Source organism: Capra hircus, chromosome 2 (assembly GCF_001704415.2).
Source record: "Capra hircus breed San Clemente chromosome 2, ASM170441v1, whole genome shotgun sequence".
Taxonomy (NCBI): domain Eukaryota; kingdom Metazoa; phylum Chordata; class Mammalia; order Artiodactyla; family Bovidae; genus Capra; species Capra hircus.
The window spans coordinates 64,120,842-64,140,211 of record NC_030809.1 but is presented as its reverse complement, the minus strand read 5'-3'; the positions used below and the strand labels follow the sequence as shown (position 1 = coordinate 64,140,211).

The window sequence follows — 19,370 nt, the reverse complement described above, 5'->3', positions numbered from 1 at the left end:
GCTTTTAAGTTTAACTAGATCCCAAGTTTCAGGTGTGTGTTAAATGTACTTATTCAGAATACTTTCTCTTCCCACACCACCAAGGTTGTTCTGTTCTACATACTTCATCTCACTTCTGATGAGGCTAAACTGATTTTGAGTAATAGTTGTTTTAGAAAAGTTTAACTCACTTTAGTTCATCAGTGTAAATCAATGTGGAGTAAAAAATTGAGTTTTCCTCCTTTTAACTGTCCTGTATTGTGAAGGGATGCTGATTGTTAAAAGCAGGTTTACTCACCCTTTTCAGAGTCCCTCCTGGTCCCTGGGTGGGCTGTGTGCATGTGTGTGTTGGAGGTGGGGCAGGGTCGTGAGGAAACAGAGAACAAGGCTGAGGCCCCTGCGCAGTTCCCAGGGCACAGATGGTGCGGGGTCACTGTCTGGCCCCTCCACGGGTTTGATGGTGGCTCTCCTCCCGGCCTCTCTGGTGATGGGGCATCAGCTGCGCATGCTCGTTTCTTCTCTGTGTCTTGCCTTCACTCTACTCCTGGTCCATGACTCCGGAGTGGTTGGGGCTTTATCTCTGCCTGGAACCTGGATGAGTGACTTCTCTGTTGGAACATCTGGGTTAGGCTTTTACGGAGCATAGAGTTTTCATTTGATTTCCTTTGGGTGGAAACCAAACCGCCTCTGAGTCTCTGTTCGTTTTCTTGGCAGCTCTTCCACTGGGTCCTCCAGCCGCGTCTCGCAGAAAACCAGCAGGATGGCTGCAAACAAGAGTAAGAGCCAGAGCTCCCTGGCCCTTCACAAGGTGATCATGGTTGGCAGTGGAGGGGTTGGCAAGTCGGCCCTGACTCTGCAGTTCATGTACGATGAGGTAAGACATGCCAGCACACGCTGCCTCCCCGCCGGGTCTGCTGTTGCCCCGTCCCTCGTGTGCCTGTTCCCCCGTGCGCATTAGAGTCATGGGGTAAATTATGTTACAGTGGCTTCTGAACAGCTTTCCAGCAGGTTCTAACCAGAGTAAGCTCTGCACTGCTGATGTTAGGTGACGATTTCAGCTCTGGCACAGGGTATTTGGGGTCCCTGCTCCCATTACGCCCATGATTGAATTATGACAGGAGAACAGGGGCGCCTTTGCACAGGTGTATCTGAAGAGTGAGCCAGGTGCTTAGCTTTGTGACCGTTGATCTGGGGGACATACTGACAGCGAGAGAGGAGTTGTAAGAAATTCATCTTTTCTCAAGTGACAGACATCACGTGTGCGCTAGTTGTCCCATTGGTCAGGGTAAATTTCCAAGTTTCCATCACTTTCTGAGTGTAACGGCGCTGGCGCAAGTCCAGTGTGACAACACAGGCTTGATTCCTGTGGCAGCAAGTGTCCTTGCTTGATGGCCACTTGCTGGTCCTGCAGCAGAGCCCCCAGACCAGAGTTGAGCCTCGAGGCCTCTTGCCGGTAGTGTGTTTGCATGACACATGATTTCCAGAATTTGTAAGCGAAGATACTGTCACCACAGTCAGTTAAGATCATCCTCTCTTTTCACTAGACTCTGACCCCCTGTCCAGCCGCCTCCTGTGTAGCGTGGGGTTGGGTGGCCATGACATTTTGGGATATGGCTGAGGGAAGTGAGCTTAAGGATACACCTAGCAGAGGACCAGTGAGGCACATTTGTGTGGTTTGGAATCACTGGGCTTGTGCTTGGATTATCAACAGCTGTCCCAGTGTCTGTTGCCCACCAGGATTATTCCTACCACCCCCCTGATTCAACCTGGCATCGTGATGGGAGGTGCGGGGCCAGGGGTATGTCCTGGCATGAGTGTGTCCAAGGCAGCAGGCACGGAAAGTGTGTGGGAAGCAGAGGGATAGGCTCAAAACATGGAGTCAGAAACTGGCCTGGAAGATTCTTGCAGATCTTACAAGGAAGATGGATAGAGGTCGCTAAAATTTGCCAAGAGTCCTCAAACCTTCATTACTAGCGGTGTCACGTAGTTGTGAAGTTGTAAACCATCATCAAAGAGAAACTTAGATCAACTATGCTAGAAGAAAGACTACATGAGTTTTAAATGCTCTATAGGAAATATTTCAGGATCACTGGCATATGACAAGATAGTTCAAGCATATCCAGCAAGTGTATACAACATAGGACAGTATTCTAGAGGTGTGCCAGGCAGTTAATTAACAAGATTGTTATTGTGCTGGATTTGGGGAGTCAGTGGTATTTGTAGTGTTGCTGTGTAATAAATTACCATACATTCGGCAGCTTCAAACTATACACAGTCATCACTTCCAGTTTCCAGGGGTCAGGGGTGTAGCCTGGCTGAGCTGAGGGCACTGCCTAGGGTCTCAGGCTGCAGGGAGGGTATCCAGCTTCCTGCCAGCTCGCTGGCTGTTGGCAGATGCAGGATGGCACCCTTGGCTCCTGGAAGTTGCCCCTAGTTCTCTGTTGTGTGGTCTGTTCCGCAGACAACTCTTCCCCAGCCAGCAGGCAAATCTCTGGTAGTTTAGACAGATCCTCCTGCATAGAAATGTAGTCATGAGGTCATTTCATCACAGCTGCCATATTCTTTTGGTTCGAAGCCAGTCTCGGGGTCCCCTACAGTCAAGGGAAGAATGTCACACAAAGGACTCCCAAGGGTGGGTTCACCAGTGTATTTTTACTTTTAATAAAATGTATAATTAATTGTGATTCCTTTTCTCCTTCAAGATAATCATTTTTGTATTTAATATTACATATGTGATTTTATATTTGTTTCTTTAAAGAGTGCCCTTCCTTGAATAAGCTTCAGACCAAAACCTCCATCACCTCCTGAGTCATACTCCCCTGAACCTTATCATGAGAAACTTTCTGTTTGTATGTTTTTGCATGACCAATTTCTTTTTTTTAATTGAAGTATAGTTGATTTATAATGTTGTGTTGATTTCTGCTGTACAGCAGAGTGATTCAATTCTATATATATTCTTTTTCATATTATTCTCCATTATGGTTTATCACAGGATATTGAGTATAGTTCCCTGTGCTGCTATACAGTAGGACCTTGTTTTTTATCCATCCTATATATAATAGTTTGCATCTGCTAATCCCAAACTCCCAGCCTTTCCCTCCCCAAGCCCGCCTCCCCCGTGAAAACCACAGGTCCATTCTATTTCTGTGAGTCTGTTTCTGTCTCATAGATGAGCTCATTTGTGTCGTATTTTAGATTCCACCTAAGAGCGATATCATATGGTCTTCGTCTTTCTCTTTCTGACTTCACTTGATAATGGCTAGGTCCATCCATGTTGCTGCACGTGGCATTATTTCATCCTCTTCTATGGCTGAGTAACAGTCCACTCTATATGTGTATCACATCTTCTTTACCCATTCGTCAGTGGATGGACATTTAGGTTGCTCCCATGTCTTGGCTATTGTGAATAGTGCTGCTGCAAACAAAGAGGTGCATGTGTCTTTTTGAAGTATTGTCTTGTCTGGATACATGCCCAGGAGTGGGACTGCCTGACCATGTGGCAGTTCTATTTTTAGTTTCCAGAAAAACCTCCATAGTGTTCCCCATAGTGGTTGCACCAATTTACATTCCCCCCACCAGCAGTGTTGGAGAAGGCGATGGCACCCCGCTCCAGTACTCTTGCCGGAAAAGCCCATGGACGGAGGAGCCTGGTAGGCTGCAGTCCATGGGGTCGCCAAGAGTCGGACACGACTGAGCGACTTCACTTTCACTTTTCACTTTCATGCATCGGAGAAGGAAATGGCGACCCACTCCAGTGTTCTTGCCTGGAGAATCCTAGGGACAGTGGACCCCTATCTATGGGGTCGCACAGAGTTGGACATGACTGAAGTGACTTAGCAGCAGCAGCAGCGCCAACAGTGTAGGAAGGTTCTCTTTTCTCCACACCCTCTCCAGCATTTGTATACTTTTGTTTCTGACACTTGCTTTTATTTATTATATACTAGAGGCTAACGTAGGGAAATCTAGCAGAATCTCTTTAATTTACCCACAACATTTTTGCATGAGAGAGGCAAATCTCAGGATCTGCTATGGAAGTCTATGTTTTTGCTTAAAAATGTAATTTGCTTCCTAAAGACTCCTTATTTTTCCTGTGTAACAGAGGCTAGGGAAGAAGAGATGGTGAGGAGAGGAATTAAGATTCCTTGAGGAGAAGGGGTTAGAGGAGCAGCTATTAGTGGAGATGAAGGAGGGGATTCTGTGCCCCCCCTCCTAACCCCGAATAATGGGCGGTGTCTGGAGCTGTTTGCACCCACTGGGTAGAGGGCGGGACTGCTGCCAAACACACACAGGAGACCCCACACGGGGAATCATCCAGCCTAAATAGCAGGCCATGCTGCTGTCAGGCATGCTGCTGGCCAGAGACAGCTCAGTGTGGGGAGGTTCCTTTATCACATGGGTGACTGAGGGGCCCTGGATGCCGGGTTCTTTGCAACTGAGCCACCTTTTTAATCCTCAGCCTAATGTATGTGAAGACTTTTAGCTATTTGCTTTGCTGATATGTGAGGTTGGCAATGGGGAGAGTTTGGTGGCAACTGCTTTGAGACTTCTGGCGGTGGCTGGTAGTCAGCTGAGCTGTGGCTCAGGACGAAGGGTCTGTGTGAGGTTGGCCTTAGGCTTGGTGTCTTGGCATCTGAGACAGAACCCCAGCAGCCTGGCAAAACCAGCAGGGTGGCTCCTATTAACAGAAATGTCAGTGTCAAGGCTCTGAGCTCATGTTCTCATAATGAGCACTGTTCCCTGGCACTGAGGCGCCTCCATGCAGCCACATGGGGACACGTGGACCCCAGTGTCAGAGGACTCAGTGGAACTCCTGCTGCATTTATCCTTGAAAGTTCAGAAATAAGCAGCTGAGGTGCTTTACAGTGGTGTTAAGTTCACACTGGGTGTTGGGGTGGTTTGTTTTGAGGGAGTCATATATTTGTCTCTTTGGAAAGATGTTAACAGGAGGATACTGCTATGAAGCATGGGCAAATTTTCATATTTTTTCTATTTTAAGATTGTTATATGAGTGTAAGAGAAATTAATACTAAAACTTTTAGTGTCTTTACTTTTAGAATTAAAATCATTTAGATTAATAGCTGTTGATTGATAACACAAGGCTCTTTTTCAGTGTTCTGCAAAGGGGTCCATCAGTTCATGTTGATATTTTCATTTCTCAGTAATTCAGCTGCTTCGGGTCTGCATTGTGGCTGTGGGCTCTAGAGCTTGGGCTCAGTAGTTGCGGCACACAAGCCTAGTTGCTCTGCGGCATATAGGGTCTTCCTGGGCCAGGGATCGAACTGTGTCCTCTGTGTTGGCAGGAGGGTTCTTAACCGCTGGACCGCCAGGGAAGTCCCTCAATTCGATTTTTCAAGTTTTTAAAAATTATAGCTTTATGAAGAATTCATGTACCATGAAACTCACCCTTTAAACTGAACCACTGAGTGATTTTTAGGGTATTCACACGGGTGTGCAGCCATCACCATGATGTAATTGTGGAACATATTTTTCACCTCAAAAAGTGCCCCCTGCACAGTAGCAGCCATTCCTTATTATCGCCCCCCACCCCGAGCCTGGCAGCTACTTTCTGTTTCTATGGAGGTGCTGTTCAGGACATTCTATATACATGGAGTTAGTATGTGACCTTTATGCTGTTGTTTTCAAGGAGCATCACCTTTTGAATGTTCATCCAGTGTTACAGTTGTATCAGTGTTTCATTTCTTTTCTAAAAAATTGCAGTATAATTCACATAGCATAAAATTGACCCTTTTAAGCGTACAATTCAGTGGTTTTTAAAGTATATTTACAAAACTGTGCAACCATTACCACTTATGTAATTCCAGAAAGTTCCCATTCCCCTCAAAGAAATCTAATACCCACTGGCCGTCACCCTCCACCCCCTCCCGCAGCCCTGGCCACCATGAATCTGCTTTCTGTTTCCACAGACTTGTCTGTTCTACACGTTTCATGTAAATAGACTCATATATGATCTTTTGTGTCTAGCTTCATTTTACCTACCAAAATTTGTCAGGGTTCATCCAGGTTGTAGCATGAATCTATTTCCTTACTTTTTACAACTGAATAATATTCCATTGTCTGGATATGCCATATTTTATATATTCATTTGTCAGTTGATATTTGGTTATTTCTACCTTTGGCTATTATGGGTAATGCTGCTGTGAACATTAACCTACAGGTTTTTGTGTGGACACCTCACATTCTCTTGGGTGTGTACCTTGGTGTGAAATTTGCTGGATTATATGGTAACTCTGTTTAACTTTTTGGGAACTGCAAAACTGTTTGCAGCAGCCACACCATTTTACAATTTATGAGGGTTATAATTTCTCCATATTCCCACCAATGCTTGTTATTGTCCATCTTTTTGATTATAGCATCTTCATTTCAGTCGCTCAGTCATGTCCGACCCTTTGTGATGCCATAAATCACAGCACACCAGGCCTCTCTGTCCATCACCAGCTCCCGGAGTTCACTCAAACTCATGTCCATCGAGTCCGTGATGCCATCCAGCCATCTCATCCTCACCCTTTCTCCTCCTGCCCCCAATCCCTCCCAGCATCAGAGTCCTTTCCAGTGAGTCAGCTCTTCCCATGAGGTGGCCAAAGTGTTAGTGGGTATGGAGTAGTAGCTCATGGTTTTGATTTGTATTTTCCTAATGACTAGTCAGGCTGAGCATCTTTTCATGTGTTTTTTGGCCATTTGTATATCTTCCTTGGATAATGTCTGTTCATATCCTTTGTCTATTTTTTTTTTCATTTCATTTGGTTTTTTCTTCCTTTGCCCATTTTAAAATCGGTATTTAACTTTAAAATTGTTTTCTTATTGAGTTTAAGAGTTATTTATATATTCTGAATACTAGTTCCTTATTAGATACAGTCTTTACAGATATTTTCTGCCATTCTGCGGGTTGTATTTTGACTTTGGTGGTGTCTTTCAAAGCACAAAATTTAAAAATTTTGGTAAAGTCCAGTTTATCTATTTTCCCTTTTGCTGCTTGTGCTTTCAGTGTCCTATCTAAGAAGGCATTGCTAAATTCAACGTTATGGAGATTTCTACCTAATGTTTTCTTCTAAGAGTTTATATTTTCAGCTCTTGTATTTAAGTCTTTACTCTATTTTGAGTTAATTTTTGTATGTGATGTGAAATAAGGGTCTCGAGTTCATTTTTTCACATGTGGATATCCAGTTATACCAGCATGAAGTCAATTTTAATAGTACATTGCTGTCATTAAAATTATCCCCTGAATATCCTGACTTATAACATTAAAATACTTATTTTATGAATGATGCAATATAAAGAAAATAGCTCTGTGTCATAATTACTAAATAAGGTAACCACTGAGGGAAGTTTAACATTTCTTTGAAATTTTTTTGTCTTTAGTCTCTTTTAGTGGGATGTATTCTATCCAGATATTCTGTTTTAAAGTCTCTTGAATTACTTTATTTCTCTGCTGGGCTATATTACCAATTTAATATTCATTTACATTCGTTTGTTTCGGTTTTCCTGTTTAACAGCTTTTATTTTGCTTTGTCCTCCCAGGGTGTTTCTTCTCTGTTTTTTTAGTAGCTACATAGTATTCCATTATGTAGATCCCTGGCCTGGGCAGTGGGGTGGTTTTTAACCTTTTGTTGTTACGTGTGGTACCACAGTGAATAACCTTGTGTGTTCCTGTGTATGTGTGTCTGTAAATTAGATTCCTGGAAGGAGGACGAACCTTCTCTAGCTTGATTAGGTGTTGCCATATTTGTCGCCATACAGACTATATTGTTGTCTCCTCCCACTAGCAATGTGCAAGAGGGACTTTTCCCCAGAGTATGTTGTCAGACTTTGGGATTTTTTGCCAGTCTGGTAGGTGAAAAATGGTATCTCTATGTAGTTATCATTTTTATTTTATTAGTGGGTATGAACATCTTTTCCTGTGTTTAGCATCATATACGTTTATTTTTGCGTATTGTTTGTCTGTTGCCACTTTTCCCCGTCAGCTTGGTCTCTCCCTGTTTCTAGTTAATATATAGCTCTTTGTGATGTGGTTTTAAATGCTTTTTCCCTGTTTGTCATTTGTCTTTGTTTATAGTGTTGTGCCATACAGAAGTTTTAAACTTTTTTATGTAGTCTAATTTATCAATTTTTTCTTACATGGCTTCTGGATTTTGAGTCATAGTTAAAAAGGCCTTCCCCACTTCAAGGTAATAAAGGGATTTCACCCATGTTTTCTTCTAGTTCTCGAGTGTTTTGTTGTTAACGTTTAAACTTGACCCATTTGGAGTTTATCTTGTTGTACAGTTATTTAAGCCTCTTGGTGCCTCTTGACCAATTACTTTTCAGATGAGTTTTATAATTCTGTTGATTATGAATAAGAGCTTCCATTTCTTACTGTCACTAGTGTTTAATTATAATTGTATACTGACAAGAAGATTGCCAAGCATTCTGCTCTCTGCTTGGTGTGCTCATCTGTAAAATGGGAATATCTGCTCTTACTGTTTTTAAACAAAATTTTTAAATGGTAGAATTGAAAGGAGCAAAGAACAGAAATACTACATAAGGGATTATTTTTATTTTATAATGCCTTACACATGGTATGATAACTATCCACACTCAGTACTCAGTTGATAACAAGCAAAGTGCCCATATACTGAAATTTTTTTTTTTGGCAGCTTTTCTTCTCTCTTAGAACTTTGTTAATTACTGATTGTGTTGTCTGTTTGCTCAGTTCGTGGAGGACTACGAACCTACCAAGGCTGACAGTTACAGGAAGAAAGTGGTCCTCGATGGGGAAGAAGTGCAGATAGACATCCTGGACACGGCGGGACAGGAGGACTATGCAGCCATCCGTGACAACTACTTCCGGAGCGGGGAGGGTTTCCTGCTCGTGTTCTCCATCACCGAGCACGAGTCATTCACAGCAACTGCCGAGTTCAGGTGCGTTTGACGAGAAATCGCCTCCAGCAAGCCCTGTGCCCTCGGTCGTGTCTCAGCCTTGGAAGGAGTTTGGGGTTAAGCATACACCTCCGGGGTTGAGCCTTCTTATCAGGAAGAAATCTGTCTAAAGAACTTTCTGGGGCTTTATGGATCTTGGCACATTATAGCTCATTGTTTGTTACACGCTCTTTGGGCTTCCTCGGTTTATAATTTCCAAATATAAATGATCTTAATGAAGGATCTGTTGTCCCTAAAGAGGACAAAGCCATTCCATATAGTCAGGAACCTGTTGTTTTTGTTTTCATGTAAATCCTGAGAGGCAGGGGTTGGTAAGAGTTAACGATCTTTACCTCTTTTCATAATTTTGCTAAAAAGGGAACAGTTCTGCTCTACTTTGAGGTTTCTGAGACCTCTGATGTCAGGAGATGGACGCCAGGGTCAGAGTGACTGTGTGCTGCTCCCAGGGGACACGTAACCCACGGAGCGGGAAGCGCCGGCTGTATGTCACACACAGCCAGGTCCCAGTGCTGCTCCCAGGGGACAAGTGACCCACGGAGCGGGAAGCGCCGGCCGTAGGTCACACACAGCCAGGTCCCAGTGCTGCTCCCAGGGGACAAGTGACCCACGGAGCGGGAAGCGCCGGCTGTAGGTCACACACAGCCAGGTCCCAGTGCTGCTCCCAGGGGACAAGTGACCCATGGAGCGGGAAGCGCCGGCTTCCGGTCACACACAGCCAGGTCCCAGTGCTGCTCCCAGGGGACACGTAACCCACGGAGCGGGAAGCGCCGGCCGTAGGTCACACACAGCCAGGTCCCAGTGCTGCTCCCAGGGGACACGTGACCCATAGAGCGGGAAGCGCCGGCTTCCGGTCACACACAGCCGGGTCCCAGTGCGCTCCCAGGGGACACGTGACCCACGGAGCGGGAAGTGCCGGCTTCCGGTCACACACAGCCGGGTCCAGTGCGCTCCAGGGGGGGGGGGGGGGCCGCCCCGCCGGTCCCAGTGCGCTCCCAGGGGACACGTGACCCACGGAGCGGGAAGTGCCGGCTTCCGGTCACACACAGCCGGGTCCCAGTGCTGCTCCCAGGGGACACGTGACCCATGGAGCGGGAAGCGCCAGCCGTGGGTCACACACAGCCTGGTCCGAGTCCCTGCCCTGTCACAGTCTTGTGGATCCAGGACAAGTGTACTTAGTGTTCTGTTTCTTGTCCTGAAAATCTCTTACTGATGAAATGGAATGCTGTGTTAGGCTATATTTCCCAAGTGGAACCATCACTGTGTGGTGGCCCGTATCTTCTCACCATATGGGCACCTGGCGAGTGTTCACTGCCATCACTTATTTGAAATTGTGAAATTCATTGCTATAAAGAAATAGTGAGTGTTCGGGCTCAGTGCTCCAGGGATTCTAGCAGGTAAGATCTCTCTCTGCCCCATCCCCTTGCCATCTTTTACACAGCTGTGGTTTTTCATCCCCCTCCTTGGAAGCAGACCTCTCCAGATGACTGTTCATATTTTTGGTTGCTAGGCATGGCTTGCAGGATATCTTAGTTCCCTGGCCAGGGACTGAACCCACAGTCCCTTGGCAATTAGAGGGCCAAGTCCTAACCACTGGATGGCCAGGGGATTCTCAGATGAATTTTTATTCTAAGAACCAAATCTAGAAGGGAAAAAGAAAATAGTGATTTGTTTTTTCACTCTTTAGCAAGTTCTGGTCAGAAATGAAGGCCATCAGCCAAAGAGGAAATGGAGGAAGCCAAAAATCCCCTCAAGGTGTGGAATGAGCATCAGTGTGAGCTGGGAGGGAGGCCTTGGGGACCCTGGCAGAGCAAGGGGAAGGGGGGCAGGTAGAGCCTCACTTGTCATCTTCCTGGTCTCTAGTCTCCTGAGGGTGAATATCAACAGTTCTCGGCAACCAAGGTGTGCGTGTTGTGAGCACTTAAATGGCTAGGATTCCCGGGGAGAAATCCTGTTAATTTGGAGCTCTTTCTGACGTAGCCAGAGGTTTCCGAAAGTAGCTCCCATGTTCATAGCTAGGCCTGCATCCGCACAGTCTTGCTGCGATGCCTCCTCGAGGCAGAGCGGGGCAGCGCACGCACCAGCTTGTCTCTCGCCCCATCCTGAGTCTTTGCTTTCCCATCGGCCCCAAGACTCCCCAAGAAAGGATGTGCTGACAGTAGAGGTCACCTCCAAGAGTAACAGGGCCACCATGTCCTGTCCCCAGGTCACCACGGGCACCTCCTCCTGGGAGAAAGGCTTTGTTTGGAAAGAAGGGAAAGGACAAGTTAGTGCTTGTGGCTTGAACTCTGGGCAGTTAAAGAAAAGCCCTGGAGCTGCCCAGGTTCCCACGGTGCACAGGATGCGTGTGGGCTATCTGAGCCCTTATGGTTAAACTCAGGCCCTTCGCGCCTGTTAGCAGTTTAAAAACAGCACTTCTGCATTTATCTTCCAAATGGAAAAGCCCCAACATAAGTAAAACATTAATATACCATCTTTTCCTTGAAACTTTTCCTGGACATAATCCATAAACTAGAGAAGTAGTTTTGTTACATCAGAACTTGGTGCTTGTTTATCAATGAGATAATTAGTCACGCCTCTGTAAGCCTGATGAGCCAGAAAGCAGTTTTTATTGTTCATTGTGTAGACTGACCACATAACTTCTAAACACAGTGTGCTCCTTGACCCTGTGCAATGCAGGATGTGGCAAAACTACTTAGAGGCAATTCTCAAGCATCTGCTTATTTCTTTTCTTTTTCATTTTTCTTAAAGGGAAGGATATATATATTAGGAGTTTGGAATCCACACTACTGTATATAAATTAAACAACAAGGATCTACTGTGTAGTACAGGAAACTGTATTTAACATTTTATAATAACCTGTAAAGGAAAAGAATATGAAAAGGAATATATATACAGCTGAATCACTTGGTCATACAATTAAAAGTAACACAACACTGTAAATCAACTGTGCTTCAACAAAAAAAATGTTATATCTGGTACTTAAATTGACTGTATGGAAAAGAATTTAAGTATTTTTTATTATTATGAAATGTCACCCTATATTATATAAAAATCAATACAGATCTCCACAAAATGTTTTTGAAGGGGTCTTTTATAGAAGTAGACATGTTCCCCCTGGATCAAAATAATGGAAGTGAAATATTTACTTTTTTTTAAATATGTGGTTTAAAAAAAATTTAGAAAACTGGTTATTTTTAGTAGCGATCAAGTCTGATGTGCTACATACAGGTAACAGTTACTTTAGAGAAGATGTTTTTGAAGAACCTTTCCGTAGGCCTTGGAGTATCTCATTTTCTCCCACCACTTTGTAGTAGAAAAATTACGCACGTTGAAGTAGGGTTCCTGCCTCACAGAACGAGGGGGAAGGGCAGGAGGCCCACACATGCAGATTAGGATTGAAGCAAGAGTTTTACAAACCATACTTTCTGTTAATACTTGAGCATCTCTCTGGTGTTTCTTTGCTTTTCTCTAATATTCTATTTCGCTGAGATAAAAAGAATTACCAGTCGTACTTGCCACACTGATTTCATGGTCTGCTAATAGGCTATTCCCTTCTGTATTCCTGTGGCTCAGACAGCAGTGAATCTGCCTGCAATACAGGAGACCCGGGTTCGATCCCTGGGTTGGAATTAAGGGAATTTCAACTGGGTTGGGAAGATCCCCTGGAGAAGGAAATGACTATCGACTCCAGTATTCTTGCTTGGAGAATCCCATGGACAGAGGAGCCTGGAGAGCAGCAGTCCATGGGATCACAGAGACATGACTCTTTACAACTTACCACTTGAACTTTCTATATTCTTACAAAGAAATTACTTTTTTTTCTCCCAACGTAATTATTAAACATTTTGTATATGAAGATATTTCTTTTATCGGATTTCTATCCCAGAGGGTCCCAAGTTTTCCCTTTTTTTGTTTTGTTTTTGCAAAGCGTAAACTGGGGATGCTGTTGAAGTGCAAAATCCTAGTCTTCTACCCAGACATTTACTTATGGGCCCAGGAACCTGCATTTGTAATGCACACCCCTAGTAACTCTAGTGCAGCAAACTGAAACCAGACTTGAGGAACTCCAGTTAACCACAGGATGAAGGGGGTGCTTCCTCAGGCGGGGCTGTAAGTGGCAGCTCCCACCGCCATGCCCGCTGTCTTGCATGGGTTGGCAGAACTGGGCTTCTCATCCAGCCTTCTTAGCTGCTTTCTTCTTGATCCACCACCACAGGGAACAGATCCTCCGCGTTAAAGCTGAAGAAGATAAAATCCCACTGCTCGTCGTGGGGAACAAATCTGACCTGGAGGAACGGAGGCAGGTGCTAGTGGAGGAGGCCAGGGCCAAGGCCGAGGAGTGGGGCGTGCAGTACGTGGAGACCTCGGCCAAGACACGGGCCAATGTGGACAAGGTGGGTCGGCCCCTGCCCGCCACCTGCTGCCCTGGGGAAGCTGCTCTGGGGAGACCGGGGTGGCAGGGTTGGGAATGGATCCTAGCATCAGGACGAGCAGCACAGGGATGGTCCGACCCACACACCAGCCTTTGTTAGGTGCATGCCTTTGGCCAAATGGAAGCCCAGCGGGTGAGGCCGTGGCTGTGGAGGCCATGTCCTTGCACGCTCTGTGGCCTGTATCCTCTGGGGGCAGGGCTGGCTGTACCAGGGGTCCTCTTGGTTTTGCGCTCATTGATGGATTGGGTGGGCTTCCCTGATAGCTCAGTTGGTAAAGAATCCACCTGCAATGCAGGAGACCCCAGTTCAGTTCCTGGGCTGGGAAGATCTGCTGGAGAAGGGATAGGCTACCCACTCCAGTATTCTTGGGCTTTCCTTATGCCTCAGCTGATAGATAAAGAACCCGCCTACAATGCGGGATACCTGGGTTTGATCCCTGGGTTGGGAAGATGCCTTGGAGAAGGGAAAGGCTACCCACTCCAGTATTCTGGCCTGGAGAATTCCATGGACCGTACAGTCCATGGGTTTGCAAAGAATTGGACATGACCGAGTGACTTTCACTTTTCACTTTCACAAATTGGGTAGATTTGTTCTTTTCACCTTCCTGTCCCCCTGCAGAGCCCAGGAGTCCTGTCTTTATAACTTAGTCCCTGCATCATAGTTTCTCCCAGGAATTGGCACTCTAGGGAGCTCTTCTCTCTTCCTCAGCCCCAGAGTACTTTCTCATTCAAATACCTGTAGCTAAGGAAAGGATGACCTTGACAACAATAAACACCAACAGTTGAAACCCACCTTGCAGCGATGCAAGGCCTTTAAAATACTGTATTTTTTTGGCCATGCTGGGTCTTCACTGCTGTGTGGGCTTCTCTCTAGATGCAAGGAGTGGGGGCTACTCTTCATTGCTGTGCATGGGCTCTACGGCATGTGGGCTTAATAGTTGCGGTTCCCAGGTTATAGGGCATAGGCTCAATGGCTGTGGTGCACACAGGCTCAGTTGCTCTTTGGCATATGGGATCTTCCCGGATCAGGGATTGAACCCATGTCTTCTGCATTGGGAGGTAGATTCTTTACCACTGAGCCACAAGGGAAGCCCTTTATCACGTTATTGACTAGAGACATATTACAGCAACAGGCGTTAGTTTCTACAAAGAAAAATCAGCGATATTTGAAGCTGTCTCAGTCACTATTGGGCTTCCCTGGTAAAGAATCCACCTGCAGTGCAGGAGACCTGGGTTTGACCCCTGGGTTGGGAAGATGGCCCTGGAGAAGGAGATGGCTACCCACTTTAGTATTGTCAATAATGTGTTTTTGTTTTTGTTTTTAAAAGTTCACAGTGGTTACCCCAGAGCATTTAAAGCTGAGACTTTCTCTCTGCCGTCACCCTGTTCCTTAGCTCTGACGTCATGACCTGGCTCCCGTAAAACCTGCGCATATCACTTTGCAGCCAAGTAGTGGACACGTCTGCTCCATCTGCACAGCATCTGAATCCCCCCACTTCCTTCTCACTTCTCCTTTGCTTCTTTCCTGAAGAGCAAGATATCTGATACCAAGCCCTACTGTAGCCAGTGATGCTGGAAGATTTAGGATGTTGGTGTCAGAAGGGGTTCACTCTAGAAGCCTCTCCAGCAACATAAATCTGTTTAGTTGTGTCTGGAGTGTGAAGCAGGTTCCTTTGGCAGCTCCTTTTTCTTTGTTAGCTCTTATGTTGATTCTTTTGTGTTTCCAGATCTTTCCATTTTTATCAAATAGTTTTCTAGCCATAGAATTACAACACACAGGAAATCCAGTCACATAATTCATTTAAAAAAAATCAGGATGACTTGCCAGGCATGGAACTGTGGGCGTGGTCTGTAGGGGCTGTCACAGAGTGGCTTGTCATCTCCCCTTCCTGCCCTGACCTGCTGGACCTGCCAAACAGGAACCAGCAGAAACTGATGACCAACAGGCAGCATTGTACTCACTTGTCAACAGTTCACAGGAAAGGGGATTGTTGATAAGACTGGCCAGTGAACAGCTATGTCAACATTTGACACTGGACATGCACCCTTCCCCCTTCTGCCTTTTGCTGTTAGAAAAACCTGTGATATTTGAAGCTGTCTTAGTCACTATTGGGCTTCCCTGGTAAAGAATCCACCTGCAGTGCAGAAGACCTGGGTTTGACCCCTGGGTTGGGAAGATTGCCCTGGAGAAGGAGATGGCTACCCACTTCAGTATTCTTGCCTGGAGAATCCCATGGACAGAGGAGCCTGGCAGGCTACAGTCCATGGGGTAGCAAAGAGTCAGACAAGACTTAGTGACTGACACTTCAGCCACTATTGGGCAGAGCAGGGGGTGTGCTTTCCTGAGAGACTGAAGGGAAGGAAGGGATACTTAGGTTAGCCTGATCCAGTTTGTGGGATCCTTCACTGAACCCTGAGCTGGTGGTGAGTGCCTGTGGAGCCCTCACTCAGAAAGCTTGATCTCACTTTCCCTAGGAAAGTAACAGGAGCCTGTTGTTCTGTGCAAGTGTCCAAAGGTGAAAGCCTGCTCTCAGTCTCACACTTGCCATCTTCTCCATGAGAAATCACGAACATTTCTTTGTAGGAGGTGTATAATCAATACCCAGGCATGGCTGCTGGGAGCAGAGGGCAAAAACCTTGTGATGAGTGACAATCCGTATCTAAGTAACACACTAGCATTCACAACAGGTCTCATCAGTTCCTGATGAAGCCCCTTTAGCTGACATCGGGAAGTGGGGGTGCAGGTGTGGGGAGGAGGGGACAGACTGCTCTTTCTGCTTCTCCCCGACCCCTGAAAACGCAAGTCTGCTGCTTGGGGCTTGTGATGAAGTTCCTGCCCTTCAGTTCAGTTCAGTTGCTCAGTCATGTCCGACTCTTTGCGACCCCATGAATCGCAGTATGCCAGGCCTCCCTGTCCATCACCAACTCCCGGAGTTCACTCAGACTCACATCCATTGAGTCAGTGATGCCATCCAGCCATCTCATCCTCTGTTGTCCCCTTCTCCTCCTGCCCCCAATCCCTCCCAGCATCAGAGTCTTTTCCAATGAGTCAACTCTTCGCATCAGGTGGCCAAAGTCCTGGAGTTTCAGCTTGAGCATCATTCCTTCCAAAGAAATCCCAGGGCTGATCCTTCAGAATGGACTAGTTGGATCTCCTTGCAGTTCAAGGGACCCTCAAGAGTCTTCTCCAACACCACAGTTCAAAAGCATCAATTCTTCAGCACTCAGCCTTCTTCACAGTCCAACTCTCATATCCATACATGACCACAGAAAAACCATAGCCTTGACTAGATGGACCTTAGTCGGCAAAGTAATGTCTCTGGTTTTGAATATGCTATCTAGGTTGGTCATAACTTTTCTTCCAAGGAGTAAGTGTCTTTTAATTTCATGGCTGCAGTCACCATCTGCAGTGATTTTGGAGCCCCCAAAAATAAAGTCTGACACTGTTTCCACTGTTCCTGCCCTTAGGGTTCATTGTTTCAGGAGTGGGTATTCACGCCTTCTTTCCGTCTCCTGGTGCTTGGGAGGTACTGGGAAGTTTGATAACTGTTATCATTCTCAGTGTCTGTAAGTTTCACAAACTGCTCTGGCTCTGTCCGGTGATGTTTTATCCCTCATCATACTTCTCCTGAGAACAGCTTTTATCATTCTGCAATAAGCCACTGGATGCAAGAACAGCGTGATGCTTCTGTCCATGTGATGAGCAGAGAGATCTCCTTTGTAGAGCCAGAAAATGCTTTTAATGTTAATTGTTTTCCTTTTCTTTAAACCTTTTGTCTTTGGTGGCCCGTGGTTCCTAAGAATATGTTTGGCTTGATGCTTTGAAATGTAGTCACATACCCTGCTCGGTCTGCTTCATTACATCATGGAACGACTTTTCCTCCCCACCCCAGGTGTTCTTTGACCTCATGAGAGAGATCAGGACAAAGAAGACATCAGAAAACAAAGATAAGAATGGCAAGAAAAGCAGCAAGAACAAGAAAAGTTTTAAAGAAAGGTGTTGCTTGCTGTGAAGGCCCAGGTGCTGGACCAAGTGGGTCGCCACTGAGGACCGAGGGCAGGTTCCTTGAGACAAGACTTCTGTTGACCTCTCAGCCTGTTCCTGTGCTCCCCAACCTCCTTCACACACACTTCTGTAAATGGGGGAAAATATCTGTGAATCGTTGGCTGGCAGGAGAAATAAGTCCTTGACCCTGCTGTGGGACAGCTCCTTTGTCAGGAGGTTGCAGAGATTGATCTCTCTTTTCCTTCCTAAAGTTAACCATGAATGTAGTGCAGGGGTTAGCCAAGTGTAGTTAAAAAGACTGTCCTTGTTTCTTCTTTTTTTCCCCCAGTTTGATAACATTGGTATCTCCTGCTTTGAAATAAAAATGTCTTATTTTATTAGCTCTTGAGAGGCAAGGAGTGGGGTGAGACTCCCCCTCCTCTTGTCAGCTCCACAGTAGTTCTCAGAAACACCCATTAGGTTCTAATCATGCTGGAAAATTCAGAGACTTTTTGGATAAGTCTTTTGGCCATACCCTGCAGACTGGAAGCAGAGCTAAAAAAAAAGAAATTTTTGAGTTGGGCCAAGCAGGTCAATATCAAGCTCAGAAATCCTTCTCCATATGAAAGTTGCATTCTTCAGAGTTGAGTATCAGCCAGTCACAGGCGGTGCTGGTTACTCTTCTGCAGCATCCTGGATTTTGTGAAGGAGCTTCTTTTTAATAAAGGAAGATTCAAGATCACAATACTTTATAATAAATGAAGATATAAGATCAATATACTTTATAAAGGATACTTTTCTAATAAGAATTAAAAAAAAAAAATCCTTTGGCCAAAGCCTCTCCTCATTGCCAGTTGTGAGGTCCTGCCCCTACTCCTCTACCCATAACCAGCACACTCCATCCTGACCATCTCCTTGCTGCAGAGGCTGAGAGGACCTTTTCTCTTGTTTTCTTTCAGTGTATCCTCAGTTCTTCTGAAGTACGTGATGAGTTAAAACTGTGTTCTGAACTCCTGAAGCCAGAGCTGTGCCACACACCTGGCTACCTCTCATACAATTGCTCAGTAAATGCTGAATTTAAAATCAGAAGAAGTGGAGCAGGATAAGAAAAGCCAGTGCCCCTTCACATCTGAGAGCTGGTTGCTGTATCTAATATAAATTTGTTTTTGAGTCAACCATCTAGTTAAAAAAACAGATTTTTATGGATGACGTATCATTCGTCTTTTTTGTGTCAGTATTCTAAATTCAGCAATCAGAAAGTTTTTCATCAGGAAAAGACTATGATAAAAACCTAGTACTCAGCATATTTTTCCCCATTTTTCAGAAGTGACATTTCACATAGGTGCCAAAAGTGAATTGGGGTGGGGAGAATGGGAACCTTTGGAATATATGGTTATTACAGAAATTGTAGAAATTATGATCTGACTGGAAAACAACCTTGTTATCACCTCCCAAAGAATCATGGGCTTTTTTCAATTAAAAAAAAAAGCAGAAATTCAGAGTTTTTCAGAATTGCAGCCTTTTTATTTTATCCTTTTGTCATACATGTGAAATATAAGTATTAAACAAATTGACTGTAAATTATTCATTATTTTTCTTATTAGATGTTCTACAAACTTTATTTCAATTATTGTTTTGAATTGTGCTGTGGGAAATAATTTTTTTGATATACACAGTAATTTTAACTAAATCTTTCCTTTGGGAGAGATGACTTCTTAAAATTTAAAAAAGTTGAAGGTAATCACATTGTTGAATTTTTTGAAACCATCTTTTTCTTTTCATCATAGTTTGCCACCTTTTGACATTAGTTCCAGTCGAGAGTAGGAAGATTTGGAATGTGCAAATTAATTAAATGTGGTATGAATTGTTGCATCCTATGGAAATTATTCTTGGTGTATGCCAATAGTATATTTCTGAAATTATGTTTAGTGGGACAGCGGTCAGAAATGGATCTTCCCAACACAATAATTTTTGTAGATGAGATTCTCATAGAAAAATAAGTAATGTTATTTATAAATTTGAAACCTTGCTAAACGACTA

The 19,370-nt window shown here is 44.9% G+C and overlaps 1 protein-coding gene across 6 annotated transcripts in view; it reads left to right on the top strand.

Moving 5' to 3' along the window:
* Positions 1 to 19,005, top strand: part of RALB (RAS like proto-oncogene B) — a 75,438-nt gene extending 56,433 nt beyond the window's left edge. For 5 of the 6 annotated variants that reach the window (XM_018061702.1, XM_018061688.1, XM_018061679.1 and 2 more), the window contains 4 exons: positions 694 to 853; positions 8,687 to 8,895; positions 13,130 to 13,307; positions 17,239 to 19,005. In XM_018061702.1, coding sequence (XP_017917191.1) covers positions 740 to 853; positions 8,687 to 8,895; positions 13,130 to 13,307; positions 17,239 to 17,358 — 621 coding nt within the window. In that variant the 5' untranslated portion in view covers positions 694 to 739 and the 3' untranslated portion in view covers positions 17,359 to 19,005. The remainder of the gene's footprint in view (positions 1 to 693; positions 854 to 8,686; positions 8,896 to 13,129; positions 13,308 to 17,238) is intronic. The other variant, XM_018061696.1, reaches the window with a different exon arrangement.